Consider the following 20,445-nt stretch of genomic DNA (forward strand, 5'->3'; position numbering starts at 1 on the left):
ACACGGCTCCGCTCTGTACACCTCATACACACGTGGCTCCGCTCCGTACACCTCGTACACACGCGGCTCCGCTCCGTACACCTCGTACACACGCGGCTCCGCTCTGTACACCTCGTACACACGTGACTCCGCTCTGTACACCTCGTACACACACGGCTCCGCTCCGTACACCTCGTACACACGTGGCTCCGCTCCGTACACCTCGTACACAAGCGGCTCCGCTCCGTACACCTCGTACACACATGGCTCCGCTCCGTACACCTCGTACACACATGGCTCCGCTCCGTACACCTTGTACACACGCAGCTCTGCTCCGTACACACGCGGCTCTGCTCTGTACACACGCGGCTCTGCTCTGTACACACGCGGCTCTGCTCTGTACACACGCGGCTCTGCTACATCCACCCTGTAAACCCCTCCTGACCCCACACAGAAACTTCCCCTCATCCAGCACCATGACAACCAGCACAGCAGAGTCCTGCATACACTGAGGCCCCTGATCATGTGACCCCTGACTCCTCCCCTCCTGTGACCTCATCCCAGGTCCTGTGCGCACAGAGCAGCCATATATGTGGAGTGCGGCTCTGCAGGTGGAGGTAGGTGCTGGAGATTCCCCATTACTGGGCTGCACAGGGGGCAGTAACCCCTCAGTTCCAGGAGATAGCTCCCCCTGCAGGTGGAGGTAGGTGCTGGAGATTCCCCATTACTGGGCTGCACACGGGGCAGTAACCCCTCCATTCCCGGAGATTGCGCCCCCTGCAGGTGGAGGTAGGTGCTGGAGATTCCCCATTACTGGGCTGCACAGGGGGCAGTAACCCCTCCATTCCCGGAGATAGCGCCCCCTGCCATGTGTATATGGCCAGTAATAGAGCGCTGGCTGGGCACATGTATACAGGGGAGGGCGCTCTGGTTTGGGGGCAGATGACGCTTTCTCTACTGGTAATGAGGTCGCTTACAATTGCACTTTTTACGTTATAAAGTCTATGACCTGTAATTGTGGAGGCGGTTTTGGGGGTCTGTCTCTGTGGGGTGCACTTATATAGTTCTGGGTAGCCCGCCTGATCTAACATTATAGATGTAACTAATTGACTGTAAGCCAGCGTGGTGCACTACACGTATCCTTGTGACTTTCTCCCTTTACAAACCTTTATTATTTTTTTTTACATGTTGTTGAAATTCATCAGTTTTCTGCTATAATACATTTTCTTATAATCGGTCTCTGGGTTTATAAGGAACCTTTCACCTGGAATTGTGCTGACCAATAAAGGAACTATTAAGGATGAGCGCATTTGGCAAAATCTGAAATCACCAGATTAGCTTGAATTGGCTTGAGTAATAAACAATTAGATTTTTTTAAAAATTATACTTGCCTGCCCCAATGAGGGGCAAATATAGAAATCATAGGACCCCTTAGGAAAAGTGCTATTTACCCCTCCCCACCAAAAAATGTATGTATCTTGGTAGGTAACAGAAGAGCATGTCTCGTAATCATTTGCAATCCTTTCAAAGTAATTTTGCTCTTATTGAAGCCTCTTAGATTTCCCACACCTGGGAGGAGATGTAGGTGGTATAGAACTCTAGAGAGCTGTGTGGTGAGAGTGATAACTTTCTATTGTATGCTGAAGCAGATTGGTAACCAGTGCAATGGCTGGCACAGAGTGGAGGCATCAGTGTAGCGGCTAGACAAAATTGACTTCCACATTCAGGACGGATTGGAAAGGAGAAAATTTAATTAGTGGGAGACTGATTGCTAGAGAGTTCAAGTAGTCCAGACGAGAATGAATAAGAGCAACATTAAGAGTTTTTGCCGTTTCAAAGGTGAGAAAAAGTCAGATTCTGGATGTGTTTTTAAGGTGCAGGTGACATGAGCGAGTGATGGATTGAATATAGGGAATACAGGACAGTTCTTTGCTAAATATGACCCCAAGACAGCAAGCGTGGTGTTATACCAGTCAAGGAAACTGCAATATCGGTTAAAAGATAGGTTAGTAGAGGGAGGAAACAAAAGACTATAAGACGGACTTTCTCCAAAAATGTGGAGGAAAATGAGGGGTGCGTCTTATCGTCTGGATGTACCGGCTCTGGTTGTGGTGGGGGAACGGCATCGGCGGAGCAGCGGGTCACATGAGGCTGGAGCCGGCGGCTGCGGCTAACTCCTGTTTCCGCTGCTAAAGAGAAATGAATATTCACTGCATTCCACGCCCATGAGTGTGGAGGGCAATTAATATTCATTTCTCTTTAATAATAGTATCTTAGTATAATTGACCCCCAACCCCGGTCCTGGTATGCATGGCCCCATCCTTATAATTGTCCCCCATCCTGGTATGCATGGCCTACAAAAAACAATACACTTAACTTCCTGCACTCCCTTGCAGCATCCTGCTCCGGTGGCAGCAACTGCTTTATACTTGTAAGCAGCGCATGGCAGGGACGTCATGCGCTGCTCACAAGCAGCGCACAGCTGCCGGAATACTCGCCGGAACTATGCGCGCACAGAGCAGTGAATATTCATTGCTCTTTAGTAGCACACAGTGTCAGCCACCAGCTTCCTGCTGCTGCCGGCAGTCACGTGTGCCGCTACTTAAGAGATATGAATATTCATTCAAGTAGTGGCACAAGAATAATGAAACGGATAAGACAAATGAAGCAGAACAATCAATATGGGAGGGGAGAAGCCGTTTGTGGCTGTAAATATCGGAACAGTTCATTGATTTCTTGTATTAAAAAGGTAACTTCAAAACTCAGAGACTATAAAATTTGGGAGTACAAACTTATGACATCCTTTGACACACTCGGAGCAGGAATGAATGCTTCGCATGGATAAATGTCTTTCTACATCGAATAAGGAATGTACTCTTCGGACCTTTTGGGGGATCCCAACCGTGGACCAGACCTCAGTCCCAGGACAATAAAACTTTAACTCTCCTTACCTATGAACTGTTTCAATATTTTCGACCACAACTGCATCTACCTCTCCCATATTAACAGCTCTGCTTCACGTAGCTTGTTTTATCTATTTCATTATTCCTGTACCATATTGTGTATAAATATATGACTCTTGAGATTGTGTTTAAGCTTTTTGTTACTATCTTTTCAGTTAGCCATTAAAAGGTATCAACCACTGAGGAATTTTAACATTTTTCTATCTACTGGCTAACACTGGCACAAAGATATATATTTTTCCTGTATCAGTATTTGGTCAGTATTTTACATCATTATTTGTAAGCCAAAACCAGGAGTGGGCGAAAAATACAGAAGTGGTGCACATGATTCTATATTTTTCCTATGATTTTTCCAATCCTGACTTTGGCACACAAATACTGATGTAAAATACTGACCCAATACTGAACATGTGAACGTGGCCTAAAAAAAACCAGGAGAAGGCATGCAATACATGTTGTTTATCAGGGTTTCTATGTGCCTTAGCTAGACAGTTACACTGATGAGCAACATTTGACTTTCAGGCTCCATACCTCACCATCCACTACTTCTTTGCTCGTGAGGCTACCTTCATTTTCTAGACAATAATTTTGGCTATTTCATAAATAAATTTTACTTGCAAAAATTTAGCATATGATTAGTTATGCGGATTCTTGTTATGTTACTGTTTTGCTCACCGTGGTGAGAAAATCATTTTTTCCAGTATACTACAAATTACAACTTGTTGGTGGGCACATTCCCTAGTAGATCAGTGGTTTATTAGGTTGACGTAGTGCAAATAATTGGCACTCCATCCAGTTGTGGCGCACATGGAAAAATTGCAGCAAACGGAGAAAACCCTGTCGCTCACATGTTGGTTATTGCTTAATTTAATGGAGATCCACATAAAGCGTTTCAGCCCGTCCCAGGCTTTTGTCAATTGTGGAATACCATATACAACAAATTGTTACGTAACCATTATATATACACACGGTCAAAATTGTTGGTACCCCTCGTTTAATGACAGAAAAACCCACAATGGTCACAGAAATAACTTGAGTCTGACAAAAGTAATAATAAATCAAAAATCTATGAAAATGAACAAATGAAAGTCAGACATTGCTTTTCAACCATGCTTCCACAGAATTAAAAAAAAAAAAAATAAAACTCATGAAATAGGCCTGGACAGAAATGATGGTACCCCTGAAAATAATATGGCAAAAGGGACATATTAAATCACGGTGTGTCCACTAATTAGCATCACAGGTGTCTACAATCTTGGAATCCAGTGAGTGGGCCTGTATAGAGGGCCACAGTTACCACTGTGCTGTTTGGTGACATGGTGTGTATCACACTCAACATGGACCAGAGGGAGCGAAGGAAAGAGTTGTCTCAGGAGATTAGAAAGAAAATTATAGACAAACATGTTAGAGGTAAAAGTTATAAGACCATCTCCAAGCAGCTTGATGTTCCTGTGACTACAGTTACACATATTACTCAGAAATATAAGCTCCATGGGACTGTAGCCAACCTCCCTGGACATGGCCGCAGGAGGAAAATTGATGACAAATCAAAGAGACGGATAATACAAATGGTAACAAAAGAGCTCAGAAAAACTTCTAAACAGATTAAAGGTGAACTTCAAGCTCAAGGACCATCCATCATTGCATGAGCCAAAGTGGACTTCATAGTTTTGTGATGGAAGAGGGAGACAAAAGAACAAAATAGGGTCTTATCCCACAGATAAAATAAGCGGTTTGTCGAAAAACTGCTCACCTGGTATAAGGTATTCAAGGCATGTATAGATAAGGGCTTCTGCAGATCCACAAGTCGGTCACTGACTGTATGAAACAGAGCTCTGCAAAGGATAATATATGATTCCATGAGGAGATGTATCCAAAATTCAGACAATGCATCTGAGATGGCTAAAAGCATAAAGAAAAGAGACAAAGTTCAGAAAGGAAAACCGAGTAATCCTAGTCAGATTATGCAGGTAACCTCATAATCTCTATTGAAACCATTCAGAGACAGAGTATTTAAGGTATGAATCTAAAAAGCCTCTCTGCAGAGGAAGATTTTTTCATGTTACCTTCTCTCCTGCAGACATTAACCTGTTCTAGTATTTGTTATTTAAGCTGTGCAATAGAATAGGAGAGGCAACGTAATATCACTGCACCCGACAGTCAATTTGTTTGTTCTCGTGAATCCCGACCTGCTGAGTTGTTTCCTTGACATAAAGAAAAGCCAAATGGGCCTTTAATCAAATAAATTACATTGCAAGTAAAAAAAACAACTGAATTTCAAAGCGCTTACTAGTTCGGGGGTCAGTGAAATATACCCCCATAATCATGTTACCTTGCGCACAGATCAAACATGGAAAAATCCCAATTTTTTTAACTGATAGGAAATTTTGTCTGGGGATCTTGATCAGTACATACTAATTTGTTTTTAATATTAGTTTTTTTTTTAATTGCAAATCAAAAGTGAATTATAAAATTCTATGATATCGGGGTATGCCTGACCTAGGATTTACCAATGTTTCTTAAGTCTTTGATCCACCTTCATGTTGATTGGACAAAAATCTCTCAAAAGGGTATACAGTTCATTTCTTTTTTAGAAGGATTTATTTAAATTATCACTTTAGTTTTAGCCTCAGTCAGGAGATGTGAAGGATAACCCCTAGAATAAAACTTCAATCATAGGTCTGTAAGTTTTGGTTCACAGGTTACAGGATCATAGACAATTCTACAAATTCTCTGACATTGTGATTTCGGAATGGTTTTTAGGGAATAAGGATGTGTGCTACTAAAGTATAATACACTGTTTTTATCCTTATTTTTCCTATATAAATCAACCGCAAAACATCAAATTTTGTTTTTAATCAACATAGTATAAAGGTAATTAATTCTCTGCAAACTGTATGAAATGGTGAACTGTAACTCTTTCCATACATTATTTAAATAGTTATGGAAAATCAATAATGTTTACTGTTATTAAATTGATTCCTAAGGCCTGTTTCACACTTCAGTTTTTTGACGTCAGTCAAAATCCGCCAATCTTCGAAAAAAACGGATCCCCCATAGACTTACATTAGCGGCGGATCTTAACTGACGGTCGTCCGTCCGTCCCACCCGCTTTTTGACGGATCCGTCAAAATTTTAGCATCTCCAGGGCGGATGGGATGGACTCTGCAACGTTTTTTCCGAGCGACGGTCCGCTAATTTATATTGCGCATGCCCGGCAGATTCGCTGGACCAGGGCTTTTAACCCCTGAGTAGCGTTCCAGAACAGCCGTGCAAAGAGAAAAAAAATTCTCTCTCTCTCCGGACTCGTTTTCCTTTAAATTCGCTCACTACCTGCTAAAACGGATCCGGTGACATCCGTTTGTGTCACAATGCTGACGGATCCGTTTTTTGCACAACCTGGCGGATTTGGATTGACGTCAAGTAACTGTAATGTGAAACAGGCCTAAGCAAAAGGTCACTGAATTGAGCAGCTGCTTTGGAGATTTCCCAAGAAAAACAGAAACGGCATAATCCAGCTCATCAATAGCATTCTCTAGGCCAAGAAAATTGCCAAACTGAATCATGCGAGTGGCATGATATTTGGAAGAATACCAAATGAAGTGCATCCATCAATTTAAAAGCCAAGAGGTGGACATCAAGGCAAAATATCAGAGTCAACATGTCGACTCCTCAAAAGTCTATAATTTCTAGTTTGATAAAAACGGCATTGGAGGTGACTCGTATGCTTCGTAATAGTGAAATTAGAGACGTACATGCAAGCACGCACATTACACAAGTGTAGAATAATGGCCCGAAAAATGGTGAGGAAGCCTCAATTTCAATATTGTCATAAGCAGGGGCGTAACTACCAGGGTTGCAGCGGTCACCACTGCGACTGGGCCCGGCGGGAGCCAGGGGCCCGGCAGGTCAGACCATGATATCTCCCAACCGTGCCGATTCTCGCGGGATAGTACCGTTTTTGACCCCCCGCGTCCCGCACTGAGCCGCCACGCCCCCCCCATGCACCCCATCCTTGCCCTCGCAGATAGACCCACCGCAGCCTGTAATGAAGTCATTTTCTGTGCACACAGGACCTGTGATGAGGTCACAGGAGGGGAAGAGTCAGGGGTCACGTGATCACAGTGCTGGTTGTCATGATGCTGGATGAGGTAAAGTTTTTGTGTGGGTCAGGAGGAGTTTACATGGTGGATGTAGCAGAGCCATGTGTGTTTGAGGTGTACAGAGCAGAGTCGTGTGTACGAGGAGTACGGAGCAGAGCCGTGTGTGTATGAGGTGTGTGGAGCCGCATGTGTACGAAGTGTCTGGAGCGGAGCCGCGCGTGTACGAGGTGTACGGAGCAGAGCCGCGTGTGTCCAAGATGGACGGTATGGAGCCGCGTGTGTATGGAGCGGAGATGTGAGTGTATTTTGGCATGGGGGGCCCATTTGAAAGTTTGTACCGGGGCCCATAACTTTGTAGTTACGCCACTGGTCATAAGAAGCATTGGACCGAGTTTGAAAAAAAGTTCAAAAAGTGGACCATAGAAGATTGGAAAATCGGCAATTTGGAGCAATCAGATGAAAGTCAATAGACTACACTTTGATGAGTCCAAATACAGTAGGTCTGGAAGAAACCAGGGAAAAATGGCTAATGGGATGAGAAATTGGTGGAAGAAGCTTGATGTTATGGGGTTGTTTCACAGCCAGAGGCACTGGATACTTGACCACGATTGATGGTGATCTTAATGCTGATGAGTTACTTCATACACTCGAGTATTATGTTACTTTAGGAATGTGTAGAAGAGACCTAGAATCAGATTTCGGTTGAGACATACTTGAATCTGAGCAAGAGCATGCCCAGAAGGATTCGGGCAGTGTTAAAATCCAAAGGTGGATTTACAAAATACTAAGAAGATAATAAAATGTAGATTTTTTTGGAGCCAAATCGTAACAATGCAGTGACATGACAAGAATCTGGTAACTAATAATATGCTAAATAGTTGCAATTCAAGATAAAATTTTGGTAGTCTCACGTTTGAAGCAGTAGTGGACGGTGAGTTATGGAGCCTGCTTGTAAAAAGTTGGAAATATTGTTACGCTTTTGCTTGTCTGTGTATATTTTCTAAAGAAAGGAGCGTCGGGGTAAGGGGAAATGTCGCCATCAATTAAGAAGAGTATAAAGAAAATTACCAGGTGGTGTAGTGATTTTTGCAAGCGTTTTGCGCTCTGTGTCATCGTAGGGTTGGACTTGAGTGCTTCCGATATGTGAGTAGAGCATCAGAGCTCTACATGGGAGAGGGAAGGAAAGCGAGACTAATGTGTAGAGAGTGCACAGAATGTGTAAGAGTGGTAGATTTGAAAGAAAGCAGCAGCTAGGACATAGATGAAGTAAAGAGGAAAAATACATTATATAGCACAATTGAAAAAGCATGTTTGTTTGAATATCTTGCATAGCTTACCTGTCTCCTGCCATGTCTAACTGTGAATACACTTAGGCGAGATCTTATATAGGGAAGTATCTGCTAAGGTACAGTTGGGAACAGACACAAAGAAAATGACTATATAACGAAAATGAAATCATGCAATAACATGGGGAGAAGCTCACACTTGACTAGCATCAAACAGAACAGTGAGTATATACCTATATAAAGAGAAGTGAGATGAGTATGGGCTTCATGCCATGTTTAACTGTGCATATACTTCAACAATATTGACTTCGACCGATACTGCACACATGCACCCATTATTGCATTCAACTTTACCTACATCCAGGAAGCAGATACAGCTGCAATTGTGATGCCAGGAGGGGAGTCCGGGATTGGGCTTCCCGAACTCACGGACTCCCCGAACTCACAGACTCCATAGTGGCCGCATGGTCTGACGCTATCAGCAGTGTGCCGCTTAGGATCGGTGATTACAGCATGGTCACATGACCAAAGGTTCAGCATGTAATGGAAATTTATGTTCTGAAGTCCCTGCTTGTGTCAGTGCTCTCATCATTGCCTTAGTTTGAGAACTAAACTGGTCCACTATAATTATGTGGTATCCTGTTATGATTGAGTCACCGTAGGAGGCAAAAACAGAAATACTAGCTATGTCCTGAAAACCAGAGAAGTTGGCAACTATCAGATTGCAGACCCCTGAACCTATCAACACAACTAGCAGTAGCCGTGGGGGGTTCCTACGATGACCTAGACCCCTCGATCACAGCCGGAGAGATACATAGGCCTAAAGAAGGAAAGGGGAAATCTAACTGCCCCAGAGCAGACCCCAAAGCAATAGGCAGCCCCCCACATATAATGACGGCGAAGCAAGATGAAAACACTTACACAGACAGAAAGACAGGCTGAGCAAAGACGGGGCCCAAAAACTACCTAGATAGGAACGGATAGGAAGGCTGCTGTCTGTAATCTGCCTAAACCCTATCAGAGACAAAAGCCAACAAGCTGATATAAAAATGGCCCTGAAGCAACTAAGCTTCAAAAACTAAATCAGCACTTAGGTACTTTCAGAAGACAGAGCTCAAGGAACACTGCACACTCCAGCAGGGAGTGGCAGAATCCAAAAAGCAAGAAAAACAAAAACAAATCTTAGATGCAAAAAGGCAAAACAGAAAACTTAGCTTTAGGAGAGCAGGAATCAGACTGGTGTCCAAGAGTCCACAGAGAAATCACCCGCAGGGCAGAAAGGGCGTAGGCTGCCTTAAATCCAGTCAGTGACTCCACTCAGCCAATCGTCTTCATTAGTCCCAGGTGCCTGATAATCAGGCTCACTACCTTCCTTCACTAGAATAGGGAGTTCACCAGGCCTCAGTGACGGAGGGGAAAATGAACTCACAACAGTATCCATATTGGCAATACCTTTGTGGTCAGTGGCTTTAGAATTCATGTGAAGGTGTGATACTGCTTTTTTACTGACATGGAGGAGTTGCCTTGATAACATATTTAAATCATTAAAAAAGGAAGGAATATGGCATTTACATGTTATATCTCCTCATATTTCCCTTATTATCTCCAGTAATTGTAACATCATAAAGATTTCATGTAATAATGAATTAGCTCATTCTTTTCCCATTCTGGTCCTTACAATATTGTATCCTCTATAGTGAAGATCTTCTGCTTAAGAGAATTTTCCTGATTTACGCATCAAGGATGGATAGAGACCGGGACAAGATGGCAGAGAAAATATTACATCTCACTCTAGAGATCCTCTTACAGCTTACTGGAGAGGTGAGAGATTCTGATAATTTCACATTACATCATTCTTATCTATGGGAATAACAGATGGACAGAACTTTAGAGGTGAGACATTTTTGTAGAGAGATTTATTAATGTGCCTCTCCATAATCAGGATTATACAGTAGTGAAGAAGACTTCTGGTGAGCGCTGTCAGGTCCCTATGTCTGAGAGATGGGGAAGACCCTTGAGCCCAATCATGGGGCCTCCACCTCACCCCCTGATACATGAGAACATCAATGACCAGAAGATCCTAGTACTTGCCTACAAGATGATTGAGCTGTTGACTGGAGAGGTGACACTGCTGGGAATGCTGGGACATTATACAGTAACACTATGAAGGGGATCGGGGGGATGACGGTATCATTGTATGTATCAGGTTCCCATAAGGTATCAGGATGTCTCTGTCTATTTCTCCATGGAGGAGTGGGAGTACTTAGAAGGACACAAAGATCTGTACAAGGACGTCATGATGGAGGTTCCCCAGCCCCTCACATCACCAGGTAATAGACAGGGTTAAATACACACAGCCTATAATTATCTGTATGTAAAGAATTAATTCAGTCCCTGTATGTATATCCTCCAGTTCTATCCAGTAAGAGGACAACACCAGAGAGCACCCCAGAGCGATGTCCCCCTTTTCTTCTTTCACAGGATTGTTCAGAAGAAAATTCCAATGTTCCTCAGGATGATCAGGTAGATGGAGGGAAGGCATCATGAGATTTTCCCTATAATGTGTAGATGGCTGTGAAGGTCTTGTGCTCAGTCTTGTTTTAACCAGTAGTATCATACAATGGGTACGTAAAATATTCATACCCCTTTAAATTTTTCAATCATTGTTTCATTGCAGCTATTTGGTAAATTTAAAAAAGTTATTTTTTTTTCTTATTAATGTACACTCTGCACCCCATCTTGACTGAAAAAAACAAGAAATTTTTGCAAATGTATTAAAAAAGAAAAACTGAAATATCACATGGTCATAAGTATTCCGATCCCTTGCTCAGACACTATTTCAGTCACATGCTGTCCATTTCCTTGTGATTCTCCTTGCGATGGTTCTGCTTCTTCATTGGAGTCCAGCTGTGTTTAATTAAACTGATAGGACTTGATTTGTAAAGGCACACACCTGTCTACATAAGACCTCACAGTGCATGTCAGACCAAATGAGAATCATGGAATCATGAGGTCAAAGAAACTGTCCAAGGAGCTCAGAGACAGAATTGTGGCAAGGCACAGATCTGGCCAAGGTTACAAAAGAATTTCTGCAGTACTCAAGGTTCCTAAGAGCACAGTGCCCTCCATAATCCTTAAATGGAAGAAGTTTGGGACCACCACCAGAAGTCTTCCTAGTCCTGGCCGTCCAGCCAAACAGAACTATCGTGGGAGAAGAGCCTTTGTGAGAGAGGTAAAGAAGAACCCCAAGATCACTGTGGCTGAGCTCCACAGATGCAGTAGGGAGATGGGAGAAAGTTCCACAAAGTCAACTATCACTGCAGCCCTCCACCAGTCGGGCCTTTATGGCGGAGTGGCCCGACGGAAGCCTCTCCTCAGTGCAAGACATATGAAAGCACGCATAGAGTTTGCTAAAAAAAACACATGAAGGACTACCAGACTATGAGAAATAAGATTCTTTGGCCTGATGAGATGAAGATAGAAGTTTTTACTGATAATTCTAAGCGGTATGTATGGAGAAAACCAGGCGATGCTCATCACTTGCCCAATACAATCCCAACAGTGAAACGTGGTGGCAGCATCATGCTATTGGGGTGTTTTTCAGCTGCAGGGACAGGACGACTGGTTGCAATTGAAGGAAACATGAATGCGGCCAAGTACAGAGATATCCTGAATGAAAACCTCTTGCAGAGACCTCTGGACCTCAGACTTGTCCGACGGTTCACCTTCCAACAAGACAATGACCCTAAGCACAGAGCTAAAATAACAAAGGAGTGGCTTCAGAACAACTCTGTGACCATTCTTGACTGGCCCAGCCAGAGCCCTGACCTAAACCCAATTGAGCGTCTCTGGAGAGACCTGAAAATGGCTGCCCACCAACGTTCATCATCCAACCTGACGGAACTGGAGAGGATCTGCAAGGGAGAATGACAGAGGATCCCCAAATCCAGGTGTGAAAAACTTGTTGCGTAATTCCCAAGAAGACTCATGGCTGTACTAGCTCAAAAGGGTGCTTCTACTCAATACTGAGCAAAGGGTCTGAATTCTTATGACCATGTGTTATTTCAGTTTTCTTTTTGAATGCATTTGCAAAAATTTCTACATTTCTGTTTTTTTTTCAGTCAAGATGAGGTCATTAATGAGAGAAAAAAAAACTAACTTTTTAATATTAACCCAATGGCTGCAATGAAACAAAGAGTGAAAAATTTAAAGGGGTATGAATACTTTCCGTACCCAATGTATTTTATACTTGTGTGATGAGAACGGTGGAGATGGCAGAATTAGAGCTGATTGTAGATGTGATTTCTCCATCTGTCTGTGACTTTTACAATATTTCTTTCAGGGTAAAGATCTGATCTGTATTGATACTCCAGAAACATATGTATGGGATGATGAGTGGTGTAAAGTGGAGATTATATCAGATGATGATTCAGGTGAGTGGTAACCACTAAATGCAGAGAAGTCACAGATTCTACTAAATACAATAAATATAAAAATGTAATCTAAAACTGTGGGACCACAATTGTTAGGAAATGCCTTAATAAGACACACTGAAATCCCAGTATTTATCACATACAGTGGCTTGCGAAAATATCCCACCCCACCCCTCTTGGCATTTTTTGTTTTGCTACCTCACAACCTGGAATTTAACTGTTTCTTTTAAGGGTTTGCATCAGTTCATGAAAAGAACATACCTACAACTGTGAAAATTAGTTTTTTTTATTGTGAAGCAAACAAGTAGGAAAAAAATAACTGTAAACCTCAGTGTGCATAACTATTCACCCCCTTAAAGTCAGTGCTTTGTAGAGCCTCCTTTTGCAACAATTACACATGCAAGTCGCTTTGGGTAAGTCTCTATGAGCTTTTCATATCTTGCCACTGAGATTTTTGCCCATTCCCCAAGGCAAAACTGCTCTAGCTCCTTCAAGTTAGATGGTTTCCTCTGGTGAACAGCAGTCTTCAAGTCTCATCACAGATTCTTAATTGGATAAGGTTTGGACTTTGACTAGGCTACTCAAAAAAAAAATTTACACATTTTCCCTTAAGCCACTCGAGTATTGATTTTAACAGGATGCTTTGGGTCATTGTCTTGTTGGAAGACTCTGTCCCAGTCTCAAATCACTGACAGACTGAAACAGGCTTTGCTCAGGAATATCTCTGTATTTTGCACCATCCATTTTCCCCTTGACTCAAAAAATGATGCTGCAACCACAATGTTTCACTGTGGGGATGGTGTTGTTGGGGTCATGAGCTGTGTTGGTTTGCCCCAAATATAGCATTTACCTTGGTGGCCAAAAAGTTAAATTTTGGTCTTGTGACTTTGACACTCCCATAAATTAAATTTATGATTATATTTTTCTCACGTCATTTCACCGCCTTAGACTATTTAGTGCTGATGCATCATGCACAAATCAGATTATAAAAATATTTAAACACAGGTTGTAATGTAACAAAACAGGTGAAAATATGAAGGATAAAACTTTTGCAAGCAACTGTAATTTGGTTTTGTGACTTCCGCTTCTATTTGCACATTGCTATTGGTTATAAAATATCAGAAAGTGCCATTTGCATTTTTCATCTGTTCATGCACCCATTGTCAGACTACTTCTCTTTCCTCCCTCTCTCTTCACCTTTTATTAAATGCCCGGTTGCTTCCATTTTGGTTCGCCAATGTGGCACAGCCACTAGCTTGACCTCATAAAAAAATGTTATTTTTTTCTATATAGCGCAATCATTTATTATCCTAAGGGGAAAAAGAGCAGTTAAAAAAGTCCAAAATAACTAATTTTAAATATAAAAAGAGGTGAAAGTTTCTGACATACGGTATCAGAGATATGGAGCTTTTATTTCTTCCTTATTTTTATGGTAATTTCCAAAGGGGACTGACCCACAGGGTAATAATGCAGAGTAGCCCATAGCCATACCCCCTGGGAATCTTGTGTGCAACGCCCCCTTGGTTAAGACCTCAAAAATGAACACTAAACTAAATTAAAATGCTTGGTACCATTTGGCGAAGTTATAAAAACAAAAAAACTCAATACTTAGGGGCGCAGCAGAAATAAAATATGGCCACTTTTGACCTGGTGACAGGTTTTCTTAAGTTTTATTCATTAAGATATTTACATAATACTTAGCAGCTGCTCTTACGTCATGAACACAAGTGATGAAGAACCTTAGGGTCTGAGATAAGGTAACCTATTACTGGGATAAAATGTAGTGCAAAACTGGAAACATCAGAAATTAACACATCAACCCCAGTAGTATTTTAGTAGAGGATTACATAAGATCAATCTGTTTTTTATCTCTAAAAATTTGATTCCCATACTCCAAAACTTTCTTCCTTGAAAAAAATCGAGCGGGAACATAGTTCAAGATTTAGAAGGTGTTTATTACTTCATACAAGGGAGAAAGAACTACATTGAGCTATTCGAGAGACCTTCCTAAATATTGTCCACAAATTAGAAAGTAAAAAAAAAAAGGATTTCCGAGTATAATAACCGTATTTTGTTAAAACAAAACATTAATAGTCAACTTGATGTTCACCTGGGTTGCCTGCCATTTTGCGTGGCCCAGCCTCTTCTTTCCATTTTCCTCCACATCCTGTTCTTGCCAAGGCTTCTGGAGCTGAAAGAGCCTCTGAAGCCTTGACGCAGAGTTAAGAAGGTCGGAAAGAAGAAGGTGGAAAGAAGTGGCCAGACCATTCGGAAAACAGGTGCCTAAAGCCGGCGGGACTCATAAGAGATGAGATGAATATGAAGTATTTTTAACCCTTTCCCTGTCTTACAATTTAGCAAAATGGCGGCCAGCTGAATTCCCATGTAGCCAATTGCAAAATAATCAGATTTGGGAGAAGATTCAAGAATTCCATTCACTAGAATAAATTCACTGCTCTCTACCAGGATGTATAAAATAGAGATTTGGGACTGAAAAATCCCTTTCCTCAAATGTTGGGGTAAAAAAATTTAGTTAGAAATGAGGCTTATCAAACAAGCTCAGAAAGTCAGCTGCTCGAAATGCTTGAACACCTTCTTCTGAATCCATATTGGAGAATTTCTCAAAAGCAAATTATAATTTAGTCATTCAAATAATTTCTTGTTTATTAGGCTAAATTAACACTCACAAGAAATCTAAAAGATCTATTAGGTGTCACTACGGACATCTCAGGAATCAGATTCTCCCACCCCAGTTTAAATTATTTCTTCCAAATACAATTGGACAAATTTGTCGCCAAGGATAACTGAGCCCATTGATTCTTGCATCTCTCCTTCCTCTCTATCATTCCTCTCCTTTCTCCACTCACTCCATCCTCGCTGCCCTCTCTCTCTCTCTCTCTCTCTCTCTCATTAAAAACTTACTACTAACGCAATTTGCAGCAAATTTTTTCTTCAATAACTGAATTTTGAGGGAAAATTTGTCCAATCTCGTGAATTCGAATGATATGCTCTTCTCTCGTCTTCACTATCCAGTATTTATATCATAATCATGCGGACTCGGAAAATCATGTTTTCTGATTACTTTTACTGCACACTAAACACCATATGAAAAAAAACTATATTTTTTCCAGCAAAAACCCTAGCCTTCATATGTCTGTGTAGACAAATAGAAATAGTATAAGTCTTTTAAAAAAGAGGAGAAAAAAATATGTAAGCGGAACAATGAAAAATTGTCTCGGATGGGGTTAAATTTTTATGGCATAATGGTGTCAGGAATCCAGGGAAAAGAAGAGAGGGAAAGTCAGTTTTGAGATGGTCTTGGTTTTTTGTGCCTTCAAAAGAGGGGCATATGGAAATGCTTCTATCCAACCTAAACATCCCCCGTCTCCTATAGTGAAGTGTTCTACAGTATTTAATATTCATACAACTCCTCCGCCCCATCATCAAATAATAAAATCCCCATTATCCAATAGGCTGGAAGATTTTATTTCTTTTCCACCTTTATCATAAGCTTTGTAATTTTTATATTAAAGCTTAAACCAGTGTAAATTTTTAGAAAATCACAGTACGAAATATATTGGGGTCGGATTTAGGCTTGAAGTGATTTTCAAAGCTTTCGACATATCCTTACCCTTTTTACCATCTTTATTATCGTGAAAAGAATAGGAGTTCAGGTTCAGTTCTCTGCAACAGCCATTAGACAGTGAACAAAGCTATGCTTTTATGGCTCCTTTTACGGTGTTCATTAAGCCATCACCAGAGCTTAAACCAGCTGATCAATTGAGTGTACTGGATGAAGGACTCCCACAGATGTGATATTGGTGTCCTCTCTCACTGTTTAATTTGCAGTGAAAGTGGAAAATGAGACCGGGATTGAGTGTATATAGATATATTACAATCTTGTGGTCGCACGCACGAAGCAAGTTGAAACTTTGACGCCCATGAGAGAAGCATTAAGTCTAATGTTAGAAAAGAAAAATATAAAAAATAAGTCCAAAAAAGAGAAACAGATTTGGCACCGCTGCACCACCATGGTCTCTTAAATCTAAAGAGACCCTTCACACACTACATGAACGCCACATACCCCAAGGAACGGGTGCTCAATCCTGAAGAAATATAACAAAATCCAATAGCACAATGAAAGAAAAAAGGATGGCACTCACCGTTACCAAAAGTAGAAGTTTTTATTTCATGGATAAAAATGCATGGTGTAACGAAGGGAAGCGGAGGCAGAGATGGTGAAGTTCACATTCGTTTTTATTTTTTAAGTGGAACCTCGGGACCACGGTCCGGGGGGCTCCGAAGGGGGCGTGACTAGTGAGCCCCGGTCACCCGTAGTAAAGTCCCTCGGGCAGGGCCAGAATGGAATACCCGGAGGACACAAATGCTACCTCCAGTTAGACCCCAAACATGTGGCAGCTGTCCCAGCGGGACCAAAAGTTACAGCAGAGTCCGTAATGCGCTGGGTCCTGGATCCGGTTAGTTGGTAAGGAGTCAGTTCCAGTGACTTTCACACAGTCCTTGGACTCGGATGGCTGTAGGCGGAACGGGATGGCTTAGGCCCAGATGGTTGCTGATATAACCAGGTAACACAGGATACTGATATCCTGTGGAAACAGAGAGCATTAGACAATGCACAGAGACTGCAGATGCAGTGCAGACAGGTTAGCATGAGAACCGGATTTAGCAATGATAGATACTCGTTGCTCCGGCGCTCTCCCTATGGAGGAGAGGCCAGAAATAGCAGCCAGTGCGCTGCCATTGGTTGATTGCATTTTTTTTGAATAATGCACGCCGCCCCTTCAAGAAGACAAAAGAGCGGGCGGGCGTGCCCTAATAGCCTTAGTTACAGATCTCCTCACAGGACGCCAGGAGGAGGAGGCAGGAGGGAGGACAGAATGCTGAGCAGCAGCATGAGAGGCTCGAGGTGAGTGCCCAGAACGGAGAGCAGCGGCGGGCCTGGACGCAGCGCCAGGATGGGGGCCAGGTGTAACAGCGGCAGACCTGGGCGCAGCGCCAGGACGGGGACCGGGTGTAATACATTGGCTCAAGAGCAATGCAGAGAGTGCGGACAACGGCCATTTCGTGCTCCTGCACTGTGTGCGAAACAGCCGTTGTCCGCAGTCTCTGCATTGCTCCTGAGCCCATGCATTTTTATCCATTAAATAAAAACTTCTACTTTTGGTATCGGTGAGTGCCATCCTTTTTTTTTTTTTTTTTTCTTTCATTGTGCTATAAAAATTAAGTAAGAACAGGTTTTACCCCAGGAGTAACAATCATTAACATATTTAGAAATATTTGTACTAAGTTTAACTGTCTCCAAAAATTACGGTAGTTTTTTCTCCACCTACTGAAATTATATAAAATATCACTTGGCGCCCTCAAAGACACTTAAGAGAGTAAATTAGTGGGCAGTAGTCAAGGTTTTCCATTATATCATAAATAATTATTAGATTTTGACGCAAGTTTTTGGATGGAATATGTCTTTTATGTGACTTGAGCTACCCGATTCAGTAGGAAATCAAGGAGAATCACCTATTGCATATGAATGGCACAGCAACAAATGTAAAACCCACCATGGCCCACATATTATTAAATTTAAATGTTTTATATGGCTTGTAATTTGTATATAATTTTTTATAGAGGTGTCATCAATATAACATTATCGTTGTATCATTCAAAAATAAAAAAAATCACAACTAAATTTTATTCTTGGCAGATGACTGTATCAGAAGTCCAGAGGGTCATGTGATACCTTCATATTATAAAGAAAATGATCATGATTTCATACAAGATACATATGAAGAGCATGTCATTATCCCAGATACATCCTCAGGCTTTCACAGAAAAAAATTATCATTTGATCCTATTCAAAAGTACCTACCTTCTGGTTCATCACAGACTGTTAAACAAAGCACAATTTACAGAAGGAGCGTTGAATATCAGAAAGCCCATACAGTTGGAAATTCATTAACATGTACAGACTGTGGGAAAAGTTTTAACCGGAAATCACATCTTGCTAGACATTACAGAATTCACACAGGGGAAAAGCCATATTCGTGCTCAGAATGTGGGAAAGGTTTTAAGCAAAAATCACATCTCGTTAGACATTACAGAATTCACACAGGGGAAAAACAATTTTCGTGTTCAGAATGTGACAAAACTTTTAATATTAAATTACTTCTTGATGCTCATCAAAGAATTTGCACTGGGGAGAAGAAATATTCATGTTCTGAATGTGGAGAATCTTTTAACGATAATTTACTTTTTATTAGACATCAGAGAATTCACACAGGAGAGAAGCCATTTTCATGTTCAGAATGTGGGATAAGTTTTACCCAGAAATCAAGACTTATTATACATGAAAGAATTCACACAGGGGAAAAGCCATTTTCATGTTCAGAATGTGGGAAGTGTTTTATCACAAAATCAAATCTCACTGCACATCAGAGAATACACACAGGGGAGAAGCCATTTTCATGTGTAGAATGTGGGATAAGTTTTTACCAGAAATCAAGTCTTGTTATACATGAGAGAACTCACACAGGGGAGAAGCCATATTCATGTTCTGAATGTGGGAAATGTTTTAACAATAAATCAAATCTTTCTGTACATCTGAGAAGCCACACAAGGGAGAAGCCATATTAATGTTTTGCATGTAAGAAATGTTTTATCCTTGTATTACATCTTATATGCCAGAAAATTCACACGGGAGAGTATCCTTGTTGAGAATGAGGAAAATATTTTCATGATCAAAAAAATACAATGACAGGAGATAGAAAAGACCGCAATGCTGAAAGTTGTGTGAAAAATGCTCTATGATGCAAAAAAAGCACATATGCCCTAAGACATAGCAAAGTTGTAAAACCAGACCACCACTATATCCTCGATGTGTGTTTCACAGTCAGCATTTTCAAGGAGTTATGTATAATATATGTCTCAAAACTTGTTACTGATCAGTAATATGTTTGTAGTATATGCTTGTGTTTGTGCTTATTTTTTTTTTAATTCTTTTCATATGATAGTGGAGCGTTTAGGGAGAGCTGGTAGACATTTTGTGTATAAATATTAAATGGGAAATTACTCCATAAATTCTGTATAATTTATTTTAGGTAACTTTTTGTTACTAAAAAGATTGTTTTGTAGGTTCTAGTCATATTAACCATACTATGTCATTTATCATGTCGAGAAAGTCATCTGCCTATCCATCTCATCACTATAGTTTATCTTGCCTGAAAAATAGTCTTGCATAGCAAAATTTGTATTCTGTAGTGCTTGGTTCCATCTACACAATGTAACAATCTGTAAACCGATCTTAACAAGGTACAAAAAGCAGGACTATACTTCATCTATGTGAGAGACAAGTACAGTAGAAGATTCTGCCCGCAAAGGCTTAAAATTTACAGGGAAGATAAAAGGTAGATGCTGATGATATGGCAGAGTGGTGAAAACCGCATTGTTGTAGGCTTTCTTAAAGATGTGCATCTTTTAGATTGCATTTGAATGTTTTAAAGATGGAACAGAGTCTGAATAGTTGGGGTAGTGAATACCAGAGTATACAGAAAACATGGTAGAAATCTTGGAGATAGTTATGTGAGCTGCAGACCAGAGGAAAGCAAAGAAAGAGGTCTTGGGAGGACTGGAAATGACATCTGAGAAGGTATCCCAAGATAAACTCACT

General features: G+C 41.3%; 1 protein-coding gene across 1 annotated transcript in view; it reads left to right on the forward strand.

Moving 5' to 3' along the window:
• LOC141051062 (uncharacterized) overlaps window positions 1–19,856 on the forward strand; it is a 92,837-nt gene extending 72,981 nt beyond the window's left edge. The window contains exon 8 of the mRNA XM_073547898.1: window positions 18,986–19,856. Coding sequence (XP_073403999.1) covers window positions 18,986–19,412 — 427 coding nt within the window. The 3' untranslated portion in view covers window positions 19,413–19,856. The remainder of the gene's footprint in view (window positions 1–18,985) is intronic.
• The last annotated feature ends 589 nt before the right edge of the window (window positions 19,857–20,445 follow it).

This window comes from Dendrobates tinctorius, unplaced genomic scaffold (genome assembly GCF_039654945.1).
Source record: "Dendrobates tinctorius isolate UK_male_01 unplaced genomic scaffold, ASM3965494v1 ptg000155l, whole genome shotgun sequence".
Taxonomy (NCBI): Eukaryota; Metazoa; Chordata; class Amphibia; order Anura; family Dendrobatidae; genus Dendrobates; species Dendrobates tinctorius.